The 19,943-nt window shown below is 45.5% G+C and overlaps 1 protein-coding gene across 1 annotated transcript in view; it reads left to right on the top strand.

The window, feature by feature from the left end:
• Positions 1-19,943, top strand: part of PAPPA (pappalysin 1) — a 246,209-nt gene that overhangs the window by 201,809 nt on the left and 24,457 nt on the right. The window contains exons 19-21 of the mRNA XM_081179613.1: positions 3,002-3,111; positions 13,165-13,236; positions 18,778-18,876. Coding sequence (XP_081035739.1) covers positions 3,002-3,111; positions 13,165-13,236; positions 18,778-18,876 — 281 coding nt within the window. The remainder of the gene's footprint in view (positions 1-3,001; positions 3,112-13,164; positions 13,237-18,777; positions 18,877-19,943) is intronic.

Genomic DNA, 19,943 nt, shown 5'->3' with positions numbered 1-19,943 from the left:
AACCCAGAAGTAAACACTTCCGGGTTTTCTGCGTTCGTAAGCTGAAAGTCCGTAACAAGAGCGGAACGCAACTAGAGGTACCACTGTACTCATAGAAAGTGAGCTATCCAGCATCATACTGTATATGGGAAACTTGCCTGTTTGTGCAGTAGCCTTGCTTCTGGCTTTCAGTTTGTGAAATTGGGTACAAGTGATCTGCATCAAGTCCTGATGAGGAGAAGAAGCCAAGCTGGAGTGCAGAAGAAGAAGAAGAAGAAGAAGAAGAAGAAGAAGAAGAAGAAGAAAGAAGGGTTGTTTGGATTTGATATCCCACTTTATCACTACCCTCAGGAGTCTCAAAGCAACTAACATTCTCCTTTCCCTTCCTTCCCCACAACAAACACTCTGTGAGGTGAGTGAAGCTGAGAGACTTCAGAGAAGTGTGACTGGCCCAAGGTCACCCAGCAGCTGCATGTGGAGGAGCGGGGAAGCGAACCTGGTTCACCAGATTACGAGTCCACCGCTCTTAACCACTACACCACACTGGCTCTCAGAAGAGGAGGCAGGCAGGGGTCCATAGCAGCCAGCCAGTGCAGGGGACTGAGGGGCAAGGCATTTGCATCCACTCCGGAAAGAGCATGGCCAATGCCAAGCCCTTCAGAACCCTGGACAGGTACCAAGGAAGAGGCAACCTTCTCCAACATGGGCTGGTTGCAGGTTGAGCTGTTGTATAGTCATTCAGCCTGATTGCCCTTGCTGGAGAATGGAGATGCTTAAAGGAAGAGGCCTCTGACATGCAGTCTAGCATTTGGTCGCTCATCTGCTGGGCATGCCTATTGCAGTGGTGAGCAGATTTTAGACACAATGGCTTTGGGGATCAGTGATGCTGCTCCTTCTCTGAGCTGCAGTCCATGGATTATGATGCTTCCTGGTTAGTGGACCTGAGCTTATCATCACAGCCCAAATTTGGAATTCATGTAGGTGGTAGGTGCTACTGGCTCAACTGGCCCCCATCCTTCCATTCAAAACATTCAGAATCAGAGCATTGGAACCAACCCCAAGGGTCATCTAGTCCAACCCCCTGCAATGCACGAATCTCAACTAAAGAATCCATGACAGATGGACATCCAAACTCTCTAAGGAAGGAGAGCCCACAAATTACCAAGGGAGACCATTCTTCTGTCGAACAGCTCTTACTGTCAGAAAGTTCTTCCTGATGTGTAGTTGGAATCTCATTTCTTGTAACTTGAAGCCATTGGTTCAACTCCTACCCTCCAAAGCAGGAAAAAACAACCTTGCTCCCTCTTCCATGTGACAGCCCTTGAGATATTTGAAGATGGTATTCTATCTCTTCTCAGTCTCCTCTTTTCCAGGCCAAACATACCCAGCACTGTCAACTGCTCCTCATAAGGCTTGGTTTCCAGACCCTTGATCATCTTGGTCGCCCCTCTGAACACTTTCCAGCTTGTCAATATCCTTCTTTAATTGTGGCGCCCGGAACTGGACACATTACTCCAGGTGTGGTCTGACCAAGGCAGAATAGAATGATATTATGACTTCCCTTGATCTGGACACTATACTGTTAATGCAGCTTAGAATAACATTAGCTGTTTTTGCTGCTGCATTACACTTTTGGCTCATGTTAAGCCTGTGATCCACCAAGACCCCTAGATCCTTTTCACATGTACTACTAGCAAACCAGGTGTCCCCCATCTTAGATTTGTGCATCTGCAGAATTTCACATTGGTCCCTATTAAATTTCATTTTGTTAGTCTGGGCCCATGACAAGGGTGATTTGGCTTCTTGCTGGGAAGACTCTCCCCTTCTCATTTTCCTGGCAAATGGTTGTGCTCTTTCCCCTGTTAAGATAAGCCCCCTCTGATCCTGTCAGCTCTGCTGCCAGATTTTATAACAAGGGTGGGGAACCTCAGCCCCAGTGGCTCCCCTCATTGACCCTCTAGTGATTTTCACAAGGCTGGCTGTAATGTGTCTGTGAATTGTGACTGATACTGTCTTTCATGCCTGGATGAAATATGGATATGGTACATATCTAGCCATGTCTGCTTTTGGTACTGCTTGGCATGTGGCCCCTCTTGAAGCTTGCCCCCAGGTGAGAAAGAGTGCCCCCAGGTGAGAAAGATTCCCCACTCCTCATCTACAAAGATAGTCCCACATTGGAGAACTCCACCCCACTCCTTTTGCTTCTTTGTGGTGACTAGTCCAGCTTCAGGTGCAAGGGGACTTGGCAACTCCTTACTCTGCTACAGTGGGGCCCTCATATGTTGGAAGCTCACTTTCATCTCTGGTTTACAGGCTGCTGGTAGCATCAGCAGGCAGCAGTTGTACTTTGGCACCCAGTAGGTTGCTGTGACCACCAGCCATCTAAATTAACCTTGGTGATTTGCACGTACATAGTAACATCTGAGGACTTTTTGTGGTTAAATCACAAATCCAGTCTTCCAGTGTGGGAGGTAGCAGAAAGTGTCAGTGGGGATGGGTGTGTGGAGCCCAGTGGTTCCCCAAGTGTGCTTGGTGCTAATGGCCAGTGTGTATGAACCATCTCCTCTGTCTTGTCTGAGCTGGAAGATCTGGCAACATCTATTCTCTGAAATTCCCTCCCTATTGATATTTAGGCCAAGCCTTTGTTATAATGCTTTCTTCACTTGCCGAAAGCCTTTTTGTTGTTATTTAGGTGAGCCTCCCCATACATTTTATTATGCACATTTGTTTTTAAATTCTGTTGATTTGTATCTATATTTTGATAATTTTATTATATTCTTAAAGTCGGCTTTTATTGCTATTTTAAATGAGCATTTTATGCAATTTTATGTAAATCACAGAAATATTTTTGGAGTAAGTGGCATAAAAATGTTGTGTGCAATGAATGGGTGATTAATAAACTGCTTGGGGGTTGAATACTGCTTAGAGGTTTCTTTTACAATCAAGTGTAATCATATTTATTTAAAAAATAAATATATAATGGGGCCTCCCCTCCCCAATCTTCCTTTTTTCCTTTTTGAAGGAGCTGAGTGTACCATCTTGTGCCCAGACCATCCTAGTGAGCCCATCCTGTTGCGTGCCAATGAGACATTACAAGACATCCAGCACTGGATGAACCCTCCAAGAGTGAAGGTCAGTGGATAGTCCCAAGTGTGATTTGATGGATAGGTTGTCGTGGAACATTGACCCCCTCATGGGCTTCCTAGATAGGTTTGGTTGCAACAAACCCAGCAGATTGTCTTGAAAGCGGAACTGGGCAAATTCATGGTCAGGGAGAAGACCATTAATCAGCAATGGCCAGGATAATAAACAGAAACTTGATGTTCAGAGCAGGCGTACTGACTCATGGGGCTTAGCTGTTCAATATCTTAGGGTAGGGGGCCCACCCCATCCTCATGTGCAGGGCACATGTTTTGTGGCATGGCACCCAGCCTGCTCCCAACCATGGGGTGTTCTGGCACACGGCTGCCTCCCAACAGCATGGGCAGAATTCTGCAGAATGGGGGGTGAGGCACAGTACATTGCCTGGCCTATCCCCTCTGTGCAGGGCGCTGGGTTACAGGGTGATGCCCAGCCTCCTACTGACAGTGTGGGCCTTCTGCCAACCATGCACACAGGTGACATCGGGTCCCCTCAATCTTTGGCACAAAGTGGTGCTGCTAGTTCATAGGTAGCCTACCCCTGAATACCAGACACAGTGTCATGTTGCCTTCATGACTCTAGTTGGTCACTGGGTTCTTCCAGACTGCTATTATCTTATAGAAGGGATTAAAATGCATACTAGAATTTTAGGTTTGCACTTTTAAGGTGGATTAAAACATGCCATCATTCAACAAATCTACCATAAAAAAACAACTGGACTCCATTTTTTGTTCGGAAAGTGATGGAGAAAAGCATAGGAAAGTGTGGCTTGGACAAATGACTAATGGGAGGATATGTATGTCATTATATATGTTCATTGTCATATAGCCAATTCACACATCAGAACAAATGGTCACTAAAGACTGGACCTAGTTTGACCACTGCATAAGCACTGTGCATGCGAATCAGGATGAATGCTCTATAAACTTGTTACCTAGGGGATCCCAGTGAGGGAAGCATGATCCTGGGCTAGCCATACATGCTTATCCTTATGGTATTATGGGCAAGTGTACAAATGTGATGGAGAGGCAGTACGTTTCCAAGCACTATTCAAAATGTTGGTGCTTACCTTGAAAGCCCTAAACGGCTCTGGCCATGTATGCCTGAAGGAGCATCTCCACCCCCCATCATCCAGCCTGGACACTTAGTCCCAGCTCTGAGGGCCTTCTGGTGGTTCCCTCACTGTGAGAAGTGAAGTTACAGCGAACCAGACAGAGGGCCTTCTTGGTAGTTATGCACTCCCTGTGGAATACCCTCCCATGAAGTGTCAAGGAAATAAAGAACTATCTGGCTTTTAGAAGATATCTGAAGGGATCTTTTTAATGTTTGATGTTTTACCTTGTTTGATGTTTTAAGTTGTTGCCCAGAGCAGTTGCCCAAATCAGTCAGATGGGCAGCATATAAATTATTATTAGTATTATTAGCGACATTCAAGCAGTGACTTGCTTTCAGGTAGGGGTCAGTCACATGCCAGCAAATTCAGGCTGCACAATTATAGCTGATTTGTATTTCCGGAGGAGAAAGGATCTTTTGCAATCCGAAAGGTCAGTGATAGGGAAAAGCACTGGGAGGGTTGGGTGGCTCTTGGCTATCATCTAATCTTCCTACAATGCTACCTAGTCTCCTTGCAAACAACTCAGGATGAATGTTCATTCAGTAGTCTGTGCCATCTAAACTGACTGTAATCAGGTCAGGTCGAATGCTCAGTAAACAATGAGTTTCGATCACCTATCACCTTCCACTTCTCCCAGAAGTCCAAATTCTCAGGCTTCGTTTATCTTAAGAACATAAGAAGAGCCTGCTGGGTCAAGTCAATGGTCCATCCCTTTTGTCATCCCTTTCCCACAGTGACAAACCAGATGCCTCTATGGGAAGAAAGCCCACAAGCAGGACCTGAGTACAAGTGAACTCTTGGCTCCTGCAATTTCCAGCAACTGCTATTCAGAAGCATTGTTCCTCCAACTGTAGAGGCAGAGCATGGCCAACATGTTTAGTAGTCATTGATACCCCTCTCCATGCATTTACTGTATCTAATCTTTTAAAAAAGTCATTTAGGCTTGTTGCCATCACTGCCTCCTGTGGCAGCGAGTTCCATAGTCTAACTAGGCACTCTGCAAAGAAGTATTTTCTTTTATCTGTCCTGGATCTTCCAACATTCCATGTCAGAGGGCTCTAGGTTTCTTTCAGATTGCACATTTTCTAAGATTGCTAACTCAAAAACCTTGTCATTGAATTGGCTGTTCTGAAGATAGGGATAGAGCATTCGCAGTCTATTTCTGGTGCATGCCATTCACTTCTGTTAATCCATAAATCTGCTCCCTGCTTCCCCATCAGTCTATGATTTATTTATCTTTTAAACACATAAAAATTCCCATTATTTTTGCACTTTTTCTGGGCTGAATTGTACACCGTTTTACCTCAGGTATGCATTTTTCATATGCTTTTTAATCTGAAGCATGCAGTTTTGTACACACTCGGGTACATTTATTGAATTGAGAACTATTGGAAAAGGGTGGTGTGTGTAAAAAACTGACACGAGAACTAGCTCCAGATTTGTACATTTGCCTGCGAAGTCCAAATCAGGTGGGTCCTCTTAAAATAGCAGGCTGAAGAGAGTCCTTGAGCATCCAGATTTGGAAACAAAATAAAGGAAGGGAGGAATGACCGAGCTCAGACCTCAAGATAAATTTGGAATTTACATATCTATCATGGCCATTGGGGCAATTTCTTGCAGAGAATAGGACCAGAGAGTGGGTGGCCTACAATAATAACAACCTACCCCCCCCCCCGCTTACAGGGCCTCCTGTCACTCTTTGCACCACACAACACATTAGGAACTTCCTTATCTACATTTTAGAGGCTCTTTCTCACCATATAGACTTTCAAGTGGGGTTTCAGGGGGGTTGGTTTTTTGGTTTTGTAATTCACTGTGAAATAAAAATCCTGGCTTGAAAGTGTTGTAGCTTTCCCCTCCCCCCTCCCTCCCCATTCTGTCCTCCTTTATTGATGCCATTTCTTGAAAGAAGCCATAACGAGTTTTATACCTACATATCCCTGGAGGGCTCATTAGGTAGCCAGAGGAGGGGAAATAACTGGTAGTAAAAAGGGGAAAGCGGCCCAGATTGCGGGGAGGTGACAGAGAGAAAGGCTGAAGTATTCCAGGAATACAGACCAAAAAAAGGAGGAAAAAATACAAGTCACTCTCACCCTCAATGGGAAGAGGCATGCAGAAAATCAATTCAGGTTAGGGGTGTGATGACTATTCCTTAATTTTGATCATTTATTTCAAAAGTCACATGTTCAATGCAGCTGGACAAATCACTGATAGGGTGCTCCCTTGGCTGAAGATTTGCACTGTTTCAATGCTCTTCAGAATCCCTTTCTTCCTCTGGCTGCTCCTCCTTCTTGCCCTCATTTGCCATTCATTGCCCTCATTATCCTCAACTTCATTGCCCACATAGCTGTCAATCCAGTTGGCTGTGACAATCCACAAAAATATGACCTAGTTCACACAAAATCTAAACCATGGTTTAGTGTTATGTGTTAACCCAGCCCAGCAGCTTAACTATGGTTTTTAAACTATGGTTTGTTTGTTTGCTTGCTTGCTTGCTTGTACCCCGCTCATCTGCCTGGATTGCTCCTGCCACTCTTGGGCAGCTTCCAACATACAGTCGTACTTCAGGTTGAAGTAGTTTCGGGATGAATATTTTCGGGTTGCGCTCCACGGCGACCCAGAAGTAATGGAGCGCATTACTTCCGGGTTTTGCTGCTCACACATGCGCAGATGCTCAAAATGATGTCACACACATGCACAGAAGCGGCAAAATGCGACCCGTGCACACACAGACACGCAGTTGCATCTTACGTTTACGTCAGGATGCGAACAGGGCTCCGGAACGGATCCTGTTCATATCCAGAGGTACCACTGTAAAATGAAAACAGAGCTAAACATCAAGCATTAAAAACTTGAAGGTTCTCCACTAACCAAGGTTTATAATTCATTTATAAACCATAGTTATAGCTTTGCATTTTGTACAAATCCAGACCTCTTTAATTTTATCTTAAGTGAAGAGTGACAAAAAATTCAAACCACTCTCATGTCTCATCTGCTCTCACTGGTGCTTTTAACTATTATGTAATAAAACAAGGTTTAAGTGATCATCCGCCAGACACCTCAACTTAACTATGGTTTAACTATGTTTAACCATGGTTTAGTGTTACATGCAAACTAAGCTTTTATCTACAAGTGTTTCTATGATGCTGCCACACCAGATGTTGGATAGTGATATTGAGGCATTCAAATAGGCTTCCACAGGCAACGGAATGAAATAGTGCAAATTAGGACAGTGAGGGTGAAGATGGCAATGTAAACAAAGAAGATGACTGGAATAACATGCCTATGTTGGAAATGAGTGTTGAAAACAGCTAAAAATGAATAGTGCTTTACAACACTCTAGGAAATGATCATGGAGTGAAGCAAGTTGTTTATGTTCAGCCCTAATTCAGATTTGTTTAGATGATGAAGGAGGAAAATGTCCTTTACCCTTACTGTCCTCACCTCATTTGCCTGTAACATGGACTGAAATACCATTTCTCTTCTAGGGATTAAGATCACTGGGTTGCTACAATCACCTACAAGCTTGCACTCCCCCACTCCCACAGCAAGCATAAATTGAGGCCTTTATGAAAGGAATACATTTCCCAAACCACTAGAATTCAATTGAAGATCTTCTGTAGCAGGTCACCGAAACAGTGTGCAGCTATCTCCCTTTATATGCCTACCTCTGAGAGACAGAATGCCCAAAACTCACAGCACAGGTTTAACAAATACAATGGTAGGGATGGCCACGAGGAAATATGGGCTAGATTGCAGGTGTAAAATTGAAGGCAGATGTAAGTGTTGGGTGCTGGAGGACACCCATGGCACCTGTATGACATAGGTGTGTCTTGTAGACAACATCAGTGACCAGAAAGCAGTGTATGGGGGTCATTTGCAGTGCCACAGCCACTGGTTAGCCAGCTGAGAGTGAGTGTTATATAAGACAGGGCCATTAGACTTTTACGATGCCTGTTACCACCTTGAAAACTTTCCCTCTGGAATTGAAACCAGGTTGGGGCCAAATGTAACACACTGGCATTTGCTGCAGCTGACACACATTTGCCTTGCAGCTGCTGCTGCTGTTAGCACAAGGACTTGGTATTGCCGTCTTCAAATAAATATTATTAAGAGGAAGAATAGCAACAGTCATTCTTTCCACTTGGAAAAACTTTAAGGCTGTAATCTTGTTTATTTTAAAAGCATTTCTGAATCGTTTCATACGTCAAAAATCTCTAAGCGGTGTACACGAGGTAGGTTAGGTTGATAATGAACTGGTCCAAGATCACCCAGTGCGTTTCAGGCTGAGTGGAAATTGCCCCTGTGCCACACTAGCCTCCTTCTCTGCTTTTGTCAAAGAGGATGTCTGGAAATGCACTCTATTAGGGATGTTTTTGACTGTATGGAAGAGAAAGTCTTGCTATCTTCTCCTCCCTTGTGTGCCAAGTCTCCCAGACTCCGCAGATCCCTAAGGGGTGAATAACCAAACGAGACAACAGCATATAGTTTTATGGGTTCCAATAGGTCACAATCAGTTACAGTTGTGAACTGTTTGGCATAGGCATTGGGTGAAGCCAAATTATATCACTCCGGCCTGGGACAGCATCTAAGGGTAAATCACCACTAGGGGGCTCTATGACCTACATAAGATAGGGGTATCCCCAAGGGGTCTCTGTTGGAGGAGTGTCATAGCCCTAGCCCCTGCCTGGATGTCAGACAGAAGCCACTCCCCATGGATCCCTTTAACAGAATACCATTAACCAAGGAAGGGCAAGCAGAGGCTACAACCTCCCCTCCAGCCAAAACCAAGGCTTCCCCAGTACCTAACCTCACGAAGTTGTAATGATTGCTACGAGGTAGGCAAACCAAATGGCCAGTGCCAATTTGCCAAGTGGAAAAATTCCTGCATGGCCCCAATATGGCAGCCAACATGATCCATAGCAAGGTCATAGTATGAATTGCAACAAAATTAGAGGGAGGGAGATCCGGCAGAAGAAGGGACTGCCAGGCTGGGCCACAGTTTATACCGCCCCTCCGGGGAGCAGGCCCAGGTGGTGCTGATTGGCTGGCTGGGCCTGCCCCCAGGGAAAGCCCATCCAAGACCTGCGGGCTCAGGTCAATCGCCAGTAGGCAGTCAGTTAAACCCCGCCCCCCCTCACCAGATCACTGCAGGGCCCATGCTCTGGCTGCAACACCACCCACCAGATAAGGTGAGAGGAATTATTGGCACCTCTAAGCTTGTTTGCCCTCAGGGTTCAGGGGAATAGAATGTGTTGCTTTTCCCGCTTCTCATTATCCTGAGGCCCATCTTGATGACTTCATCAATCTTTCCAAATATTAAAAATAAGAACATGCTCCTCTATTCCTCATCTTGCGGTAAATAAGAGATTGAAATGAAATGAAATACTATCTTCCTGTTTGTGGCAAGCACCAGCCCTTCACTTTCCAGAGGGTTGTCAAGGACTCGATTGGGAAGGCATCTGACCCAAGAAAGGGGGGCCCCTGCTGAATTTTGCAGTCTTCTCGCTCACTCAGCAAATAAACAGCACGGGGCTCTCCTCCTCCCCGCCCCCCTGCCCGGCCTTCCCCAGACTCCTTTCCCTTCCATTTCACACAGACCAGGCCTGTTGCAAGACAGGTGGAGCAATCTGGGCCCTGAGTAATAGTGGAAAATCCGAGTGCATCGGAAAGATAAACAGCCCTGTGCAGATAGTATAAAAGTCCTTTTTCTAGCACATACCAGGTAAGCCTCAAATGACCGAAACTGTAAAAACACACCAAGGTTTCCCCACAGACAGATTAAATTAGCCTTCAGAATTAGCAGGGGGGGAAGGGTAATGTATGTGTGTGTGCATAGACCACCACACTTTTCGTAAAAACCTGATGAGACTGAACACATGCAAAATAAATGCCACCAGTGTGTTGCCATGAAATAGCTTGATAAAATGGTATCCTGTCTCTCAGTATCCTGTTGCTCAGTGGAGGAGCATCCACTTTGCAGAAGTCGCCACAGGTTCGTTCCCTGGCATCTCCTGGTAGGACTGGGAATGTCAAGTGTATGAAATTCTGTTAGCCAGCGTAGACTGTACTGAGCTAGATGGACCAATAGTCTGACTCCATGAAAGTCAGCTTTCTACGTTACTGTCTCTTAAGGAAAATGCCATAGCTGAGCAGTAGATCATGGTAGATCATCTGCTTTGCATGCAGATGCAAAGTTCATTCTGTTCTCCCCGGTTCAATCTGTTCTCCAAGAATTTTCAAAGATCATAGACAAAGGCTCTGAAATTACACCCACAAGCTCCTTTAGTACCCTTGGATGCAGCTCATCAGGCCCTGGAGAAGAACAAAAAATAGAGTGACTCAGAAGCTCTAGATGAGTGCTCAGTTCCTTTAATTGTCCCTCCCCACCCACCCCAGGGGTGGTGGTGAACATTACAATACCCTCTGAGGCATGTTAGGTTTTTCTAGTGAGTGATCTTCAGGTATAGGAGCAGCCCTATCATTAGGCAGAGGGAAGTCGTGACCTCAGGCAGCTGATTTTGGGTGTCATGAAACGACAGCACATTATTAGTACAGTGGTACCTGTACTAATACACGGGTGGCACTGTGGGTAAAACCTCAGTGCCTAGGACTTGCCAATCGCATGGTCGGCGGTTCGAATCCCCGCGGCGGGTGAGCTCCCATCGTTCGGTCCCAGCTCCTGCCCACCTAGCAGTTCGAAAACACCCTTAAGTGCAAGTAGATAAATAGGTACCGCTTTCTAGCGGGAAGGTAAACGGCGTTTCCGTGTGCTGCGCTGGTGCTGGCTCGTCAGAGCAGCTTCGTCACGCTGGCCACGTGACCCGGAAGTGTCCTCGGACAGTGCTGGCCCCCGCCCTCTTAAGCGAGATGGGCGCGCAACCCCAGAGTCGGACACGACTGGTCCGTACGGGCAGGGGCACCTTTACCTATACTACCTGTACTAATAAGACGGGATTCGTTCTAGAGCTCTGGTCAGATCCTGAGGTTTCTGCAACTGGAGGTGCCTGTTCTGAGCACACACACGGCGTGATAGAGCGCTTCTGCACATGTGTTCATGGAAAAATCTGGAAATATACTTCCGGGTTTGCCGCTTGCGTATCCTGAAGGATACATAACAAGAGGGGCACAGAAGTAGAGGAACTACTTACTTACTTACCGTATTTTTCGCTCTATAACACGCACCCGGCCATAACACGCACATAGTTTTTAGAGGAGGAAAATCCGTAGGCATGCCACCTGTAGGCATTCCCTCCATAACACGCACAGATATTTCCCCTTACTTTCTAGGAGGAAAAAAGTGAGTGTTATGGTGCAAAAATACGGTACTTACTTACTTACTTACTTACTTACTTACTTACTTACATATTATGTTTTTACAGATAAGAATGGGGAGAGACGCTAACAGGATTTTACTGCCTTATGTCTTGAACATCATATTAGCTATGCCCATCAATTTCAGTTGATCTACTCTAAGAAGAACTAACCTTAGAGACAACACCAGCGGTGGAGCATATGCTACCGCTGCCCAGGGTGGGTGCGCTCCTGAGGGGGGCATGGCGTGGAGGGTGCCCTTCCAGGCACGGGATAGCCGCTCGAGTGCCTGGAGCGGCATGCAAGCCCTGCAGCCGGGGGCGGAACGAGCTGCTCACAGGGATGGAGCAAACCACCCATGAGAGACATTCGGCATGCCAGCCTGCAACTCCCAAGCTTCCCCCAAGCTGTCAAAATGAAAGGGGAATCGGGGAATTCCGCCAGCAAAGCGACGCAGCTCCCCCCCCCCCTTACCCTGATGGCTCAGGGTAGGCTTGGGAGTCGTGGGCAGGTGGCACACCGAATGTCATACCCCTCAGTGAGGGCACCCGGGGTGGTCCGCCCCCCCTTCCTATCCCACTGGACAACACTACATCAATCTACATCAATTTGAATATGATGAAAAGTAGTGCTAACTTTAGAAAAGCATTCCTTCTTTTTTAGGTGATGCACATGTGTGTCACAGGATGCATCCTCTTAAACATGGTGCCCCAATTTTTTCACACACAGGAGGGGAACCTTCTTCTCAGATGACCCTTTTATTCAAATTGGGAGTTCCTCCCCTACCATAATGTTGCCCAGTTAATTGAATTCTTTAGTCAATTAACATGTATTCCAGTTTATTCATTCTGATACATCAGCTGAACAGTCTAGCCTGACAGATGATGATGATAATAATAATAATAATAATAATAATAATAATAATAATAATAATAATAATTCACATTTTATGTTTGCCTCAAGGTGATTTTCAAATGTTCCATGAATGCAGCTATGGCATACACAAGAGCTTTGACTTTCACAGAGCTCTTCAGTCACTCAAGCCTAGGAAGGATTTCATATTCTCCCATATTAGGTTCACTCATCATATGGTTAAAGATAAAGATCATGAAATGGACTATATTTTTGTGTACACCTTTTTATCAGTACAGCAAAAATTTGCTTTTGTGTCTCATTTTTAAAGTTTGCATTTTTTAAAAAAGTAAAGTTTAGTTGTTGATTTATTTATTTTTAAGTTTCATTAAGTTTTAGTCTTTTTACTCTGATGAATAAAAATGATGTCCTGTATTAGTATGAGTATGTACTCAATAAATGTTTGCACTTAAAAAAATCCCAGGGTGCACACACACACCCTAACGAAATGTGCTGTGCCATCTGTGGCTGTAGCTCAGTTGATAGAGCAGCTGCTTTGTATGCAGACCACCGCAGGTTCAATCTCCAGGAACAGGGTTGCCATATTTAAAAAGTGAAAATCCGGACATGGTTTGGGGCACAGTTGTGAGCTTTTTAAAGTTTTGCCCATAGCTGCAATGAGCTAGATAGACCAGTGAGTCTGACTTGATATTAGACAGTTCTTTCTGTTCCTAATGTCTCCATGCTTCCTTTCCTCCATCTAGAACGTTGTCTGCACCGCTGAACTCAAGTGGTATCCTCATCCTGCACTGATCCACTGCATCAAGGGTTGTGAGGTGAGCATCCATGAGCCAACTCTTGCATATGTATTCTTGTGTGTGTTAAACCAAGCAATACTAAGAAGAGGAGGAGGAGGAGGAGGAGGAGGAGGAGGAGGAGGAGGAGGAGGCGGAGTTTGGATTTGATATCCTGATTTATCACTACCCTAAGGAGTCTCAAAGCGGCTAACATTCTCCTTTCTCTTCCTCCCCCACAACAAACACTCTGTGAGGTGAGTGGGGCTGAGAGACTTCAGAGAAGTGTGACTAGCCCAAGGTCACCCAGCAGCTGCATGTGGAGAAGCGGGGAATCGAACCCGGTTCACCAGATTACGAGTCCACTGCTCTTAACCACTACAACACGCTGGCTCACTAATTAATAAGATGCATCAGCTGATTGTGGAGTTTTGTGGATCCCCTTGAAGCATGCTCCACAATATCTCTGAAGGCAACCCCCCCCCAAAAAAAAATGTAATCTGACCTTAAATGATGTCAAACTTTGCCTGCAAGGGGTTCGGAAGATAAGAATCTGACCCACTGGGCAGATCCAGCTCCTTATCCCTGTCCTAGCAAGAGGAATTCATTGTTCCTATTTAAACGCTGTTGGGTACACAGTGCATTTCCCATGAGGCTACCCTTGTATGTGATCCAGAAGTTGCAGTTATAGCAGAATGTGATGGCCAGGCAGCTCACAGGAGCAAGCTACTGGTCACATGTTACTTGCCAGCTGAGAGAGCTGCACTGGTTGCCAGTTTGCTACTGGACTAAGTTCGAGCTCCTTGAGTTAGTTCCTTGTGTCTGAAATTGGAGATCAGGCATGGGGGTGAGGGAAGGAGCAGCTGCGGACATCAAATGGGTGGGGGGAGGAGAGAAAGCGGAGTCACTCCAGCACATGGTTTGAGGGGGAGGCGATGGGGATGGGGGACCATCAAGCTAGGGCAGCCAGTTGTGGCAGCCAGCAAAGTTGCATGTCCACTGTGGCTGCTACTGCTGCTTTCCTGCTCACTGAGAATAGCTGCTCCACCAGGGGAAAGTAGTGCCACAGCGCCTTGAAGTATGGGAGATCAGCTACCCTGTTCTCTGTCAGTGTGAGCGGAAGGCAGCACCTTGCAATCGGCTGCCCTGGTCTCCCTCAGCATGAGGGAAGGCAGCTCAGATCAGCAGTGTTTTCGACAGAGATCATTGTGCAATATTGGCAGTGCCTTGAAATCAGCTGCTTTGCTTTCCCTCGCACGAGGAGCGCTATATTGCTGTGTATTGCTGGATCAAAATCGTTATCGTGATGTGTTTTCAAAACCGATTTTGGCCAATATATTGAAAAATTGCACAGCGCTAAAACAGACCATAAAATTTGTGATATTACAATGCAAAAATGACAAAAAAATAGTTGGGGAGGAGGCAAGGGATGGGGCCGCAGGCCCCCTAGTGCGTTCCACAAACCCCGAGAACTTCCTGGACCCCTAATTGGGAACTCCTGGTCTAGAGTTTAAGACATTCCTAATCCTTCCTGGAGATGTCAAGGATTGAACCTAGGGCCTTCTGCATGCAAATCAGATGCTCTACCACTGAGCTATGACCATTTGCCTAATAATAAATTAAGACTCTGGCCTTCAGAGCTGATTTTAAATAAGAACATAGAGAGCTGCCATCCAATAAGTCAGACCATATAGCTCAGTATTGTGGCTCTCCAGGGTTTCAGATAGGAGGCATTCCAAGCCCTACCTGGAGATGCCAAGAGTTGGAACCTTCAGTGTGCAAAGCAGATGTTCCGCCATTGAGCTACAGCCTTTCCCCAAAATTCAGTGTCTTCAAAAACCTTGAACTCTTAAAAAATAACCCCCACTGTTTCTCTTTTCTTTATTACCTCTTCTCACCTTAGAGCTTTCTGGTGACACTTACATCACTCATTTCACACTTTTCCTTGAACTAAAAATTACCTGCAACAAATTCCAGTTCCCCCTTTAGAGAAAAAACCACGTATATAGGAAGCAGGGGATTGAAAAGAAAGGGAGGAAGAGATGAAAGAGAATCTTAATACCTATGATTAGAAGTTGTCTCACTGCTCCATTAATAGATCTGTGTTTACGCTTTGCACTTAACTCATCTCCTTGAAATTAGCTCACTCGCTCTTGAGGTGTGTATGTGCATACAGACATAGTTTTGGCCAAGACGTGTTGTTTTCACTCCCTGGTACAGCTACAAGATTTGATTAAGGGTATGTGTGTGAATTTTCCAGTAGGTCTCCTATGTTTGCTTAAAGTCATTGCAAAGCTAAAGAAAAGGGATGAGGGTGTGAAAGATGGAGCTCTGAGCAGCTTGGAGGAAGGCAAACAATAACCACACAACAATGTGCAATCAAAGGATGCCAAGGTGTACACATGTGAATGTATTCAAATGATCCTCCTAGCCAGTCTTCCCCAAGCTGCTGCCCTTCAGATATTCTCAGACTACAACTTCCATCATCTGTGACCGTTGGTCATGCTGGATGGGTGTTATAGGAGCTGTTGACTGACATCATCTGTAAGGAACCATCGTGGAGAAGTCTGCTCCAAGCTCATGGAAAGAGATCAGAAGTGATCTCCCTACTTCCCTTCTCTCTTCCTCTCCTTCCCTTTCAACTTAAGAAATTGTCCAACCATCAGACCATAGTTTCCCATTCCATCAAAGCACAGTAAAGTATGTTTTTTATAAAGCAAGCCATAGATTGCTTACAAACCAGGAGTCAAATTCCAGGGTGTGGTCTGTATAAACACATGAAATAACAACTTTAATGAAGCTAATCAGGCCTGGTTCTGGTAAGTTCCTGGTTGGGTGACCACTTCAGAACCACATGTTTGTCATCTTGGGAAGATAGTGTGGAACGTAAAAATCATAATTTTACAATCATGTGTATTTGTGGGCTGGGTTGAAGGACTTGGACGTTTATCCTTGACAACAGGAGTATGCCCAAGACTGGAATATGCCTGAGACCCCTTCTTCATTTATGAGCTTCTAGAAGGCATAATCCCCTTGAGATTATTCAGAAGTTTAATTTAGTTCAGAATCTGGCCGCTTGGATTCTGAATGTTTTAGCTAAGTGAAACTATATTATACCAACTCTGAAAGAATGACATTGGCTGCCTACTCATCCCTGAGCCTGATTCAAGTGTTGATGTTAACCTTTAAAGCAGGGTTGGGAACCTATGGCTCCCAGAGACGGTTGGACTTCCATTCTAATGGGGGGGGGGCAATAACTCAGGGGTAGAGCATCTGTATTGTGCGTAGAAGGTCCCATGGTTCAATTCCCCAATGGCATCGCCAGATAGAGCTGTGTGAGAGGCCCTTCTTTGAAATCCTGGAGAGATGCTGCCAATCAGTGTAGGCAGGGCTGAGCAAGAAAATTCATTGGTCTGACTCAGCGTAAGCTTTCTCTGACCTCTGTTCCTGTCAGTCCCAGCCTGCAGGCCAAAGATGGTGGGAATTGGTGTGCAACAACAGCTGGAGGATCACAACCTATTCCTCCGTTAAGGTTCTAAAGGTCTCAGGACCTAGATACCTGAAGGAACACTTCTTCCTGTACCATCCTGTTTGTGCAGTAAGATCCTTAAATAAGGCCCTTCTCCGACAACCATCAGTTGGGGAAGCCTGGTTATGTATGCACAAAGGAGAGGATCTTTTCTGTGGTGGCATCCCGGCTTTGGCACACACTCCCTAGAATGGCTCTGTGATTCATTTCATGCCATTATCTCAGGCATTTTAAGCTGGTTTCTAAAATATGCAGTGATGGTGGCGTTGAAGGAAGATTAAATGAATTAATGGCAGCAAAGGCTAACAATGGAAAATAACCATGCTGGTTATTTTCTCCCTGCACTGTTGGAGGCAGCAAACCTCTGAATGCCTGTTGCTGGGAATCACCAGTGGGGAAAGCACTGTTGCACTCAAGTCCTGCTTGTGAGCCTCTCAGAGGCATCCGGGTAACCCGTGTGAGAACACGATGCTGGACTAGATGGGCCTGTGGAAGAGTTTTGTTGCTGTTTCAGTTTCTGTTCTACTGTACAGTGGTACCTCGGGCTAAGAACTTAATTCATTCTGGAGGTCCGTTCTTAACCTGAAACTGTTCTTAACCTGAAGCACCACTTTAGCTAATGGGGCCTGGCCTCCCACTGCCACTGCACTGCCACCGCATGATTTCTGTTCTCATCCTGAAGCAAAGTTCTTAACCCGAGGTACTATTTTTGGGTCAGCAGAGTCTGTAACCTGAAGCGTCTGTAACCTGAAGCATCTGTAACCTGAAGCATATGTAACCCGAGGTACCACAGTATTGTGTTGCTGTACAGTGCCCTAGAGTCCATCAATGAATAAAGAGGAATTTAGAAATTTACAATGAGCAAGCTGACAGCTCTCCTGTCATGGTACTCAATGAAGGGCATTGATGCTCCCCTCTAGCCCCTCAAGGGCAGGTTTGCGTATGGAGAGAGGGGAATAACTGTGATTTAAAAACTTATGGGGTCTAAAATGTTTCACAGTGTCCCCTTGAAATATTTATGAGCTTGACCTTGGCTCCACAGAAAGGAAAGAGTGCCAAAATGTCCTCACTGATTGTTCTTCAGATGTCCCTATGTTTTATTTCTCCTGCTATTAAAAAACAAAACAAAACAAAACCCCACACAATTAATTAGCTGCAAACAAAACAAGGGCTGCTTTTAGCTCCCTACTTCATTTTCCAGAGACAGTTTCTTCTTCCGAAAGGACAGCGTGTCTCCATCTAGGATTAGCGGAACAGGAGAGCCCTAATGGTCACATAATGGGAACTGTGGGATGCAATTAAGTGACCCCCACCTGCAAAAACAGCAGCAGGCAGGGCAGTTTCATGGGGAAACAATGAAATGGTGTGATTTTTGTGCAAGCAGCCAACTGTGTTGTAAGTGCGTGAGAAGAGCCCTGCTTCTGGATCAGGCCAAAGATCCATCTAGCCTAGCATTGTGTCCTCACTAGGTCAGCCAGGTGCCTGCAAGTAGGACCTGAGCACAACAGCGCTTTCCCCACCTTTGAATGCTAGTAAATGGCATTCAGAGGCATACTGCCTCCAACTTTGGACATGGAACATCATTATAGCTAGTAGTTATTGAAAGCCTGCTCCTCCTTGTATTTGTCCAATCCACTTTACAAGCCACCCAAGTTGGTGGTCACCCACTGCATCTTGTGGGAGTGAATTGCACAGTTTAAGTATGTGCCATGCAAAAGTGGAATTTGGAAGTCAGAACCCATCAGCCATTCAAAGGCAACTTCAAGCCCTGCTTGGCTAGGCGTGGATTTACCTTTGTGGCACAGCATGCGGCATTGAAATGAATCACCGGTTGTAATAGTGACACCAGGTAATTGACCAATAGGCCTTGTCCATCAGCCAGAAGGCCTGCTGGGGGATAAGTGCCGTTGTGCCCAGGTCTTGTTTGTAGGCTTCCCATTGGGGCATCTAGTTGGCCACTGTGAGAGCAGGATGCCAGGAGGAAGTGGGCCATTGGGCTGATCCAATATTATTGTTGTTGTTGTTGTTGTCTCAATTTGGCTTCTTTCTTTCAGCCTTTTATGGGAGACAACTATTGTGATGGGAACAATAACCGAGCCTTTTGCAACTATGATGGTGGGGACTGTTGTGCCTCAACAGTGAAGACTAAAAAGGTAAGCTGGCACCCTCCTGATTTTATTGCAGCCCCCATATGGAAGAAGAACACTAGAGGGAAGTGTATTGCTGTTACTTCATTAGGGCAGTGTTAGGCAACCTGTGGCCCTCCAGGTGCTATGGAACAACAACTCACATCATATCCCTAGCCACTGGCTGTGCTGGCAGGGGCAGATAGGAGTTAAGAAGGCATCTCAAAGGCTACATGTTCCTCATCTCTGTGTTAGGGATGTCAGTGACAGATCTCCTGCAGATAGTCCTGTGTTCAAAGGCATAGCTTGCTTTGTTCAGATGTGCCAGAAAGTACTGGTACATTTGGGGATGTTTTGTGTGGCCACTCTTTTTACTTTTTTCTTGTCTAGATGCTGGGCCTTAACTACCATGATGTGTTAGGAGAGCACCAATCAGAGTTAATATTTTAATGGGGTAAATTACTAGCTCAGTGGTAGAGTGACTGCTTCGCATGCATGTTGAGTCTCCAGCCTCTTCAGGTAGGGCTGGTGGTGTCCCCACTCTGAAACTCTGGAGAGTCACAGCTGCCAGTCAGTGTAGATAATGGTCTGACTCTGTATAAGGCAGCTTCCTATGTTCCTAGTAGGTAACTGGCTGATTTCTATCCTGACTCACTTCTGTTGAAATGGAAGAAGAGCTGCAACACTAGAATAGAACCTCTCCAAAGTGGAGGACACAGATCTGCCAGAAATTCTTAAAAATATTGGCCGTATTTAAACAATGAAATAAATGCACAAAGTATTGGACATTTGGTGTTTTTCTGCAAACACTGAGCAATTAGTACAAAGTCAACGTGTTCCCTGGCTAATTCCACTTGTAACAGTGAATCAAAATAGAGGTCAAAATGTACTGTCCAAGTAAAGTAACAAAGCTTTTGGTGAGATGTGAACACATCTGGAGCGGATAGCGGAGTAAAATTATCTATATCAAAATTTATCTACATCAGAGGTAGGCAATGTGGTGCCCTCTGTATCTTTTTGGACTGAAACTCCCATCATTTTTGGCTAATAGTTATGCTGGCCTGGCATGATAGGAGTAGGAAGCCAACAAAATC

This window comes from Podarcis bocagei (genome assembly GCF_964188305.1).
Source record: "Podarcis bocagei genome assembly, chromosome: Z".
In the NCBI taxonomy this organism is placed as follows: domain Eukaryota; kingdom Metazoa; phylum Chordata; class Lepidosauria; order Squamata; family Lacertidae; genus Podarcis; species Podarcis bocagei.
This window is presented reverse-complemented; position numbering and strand designations above follow the sequence as displayed.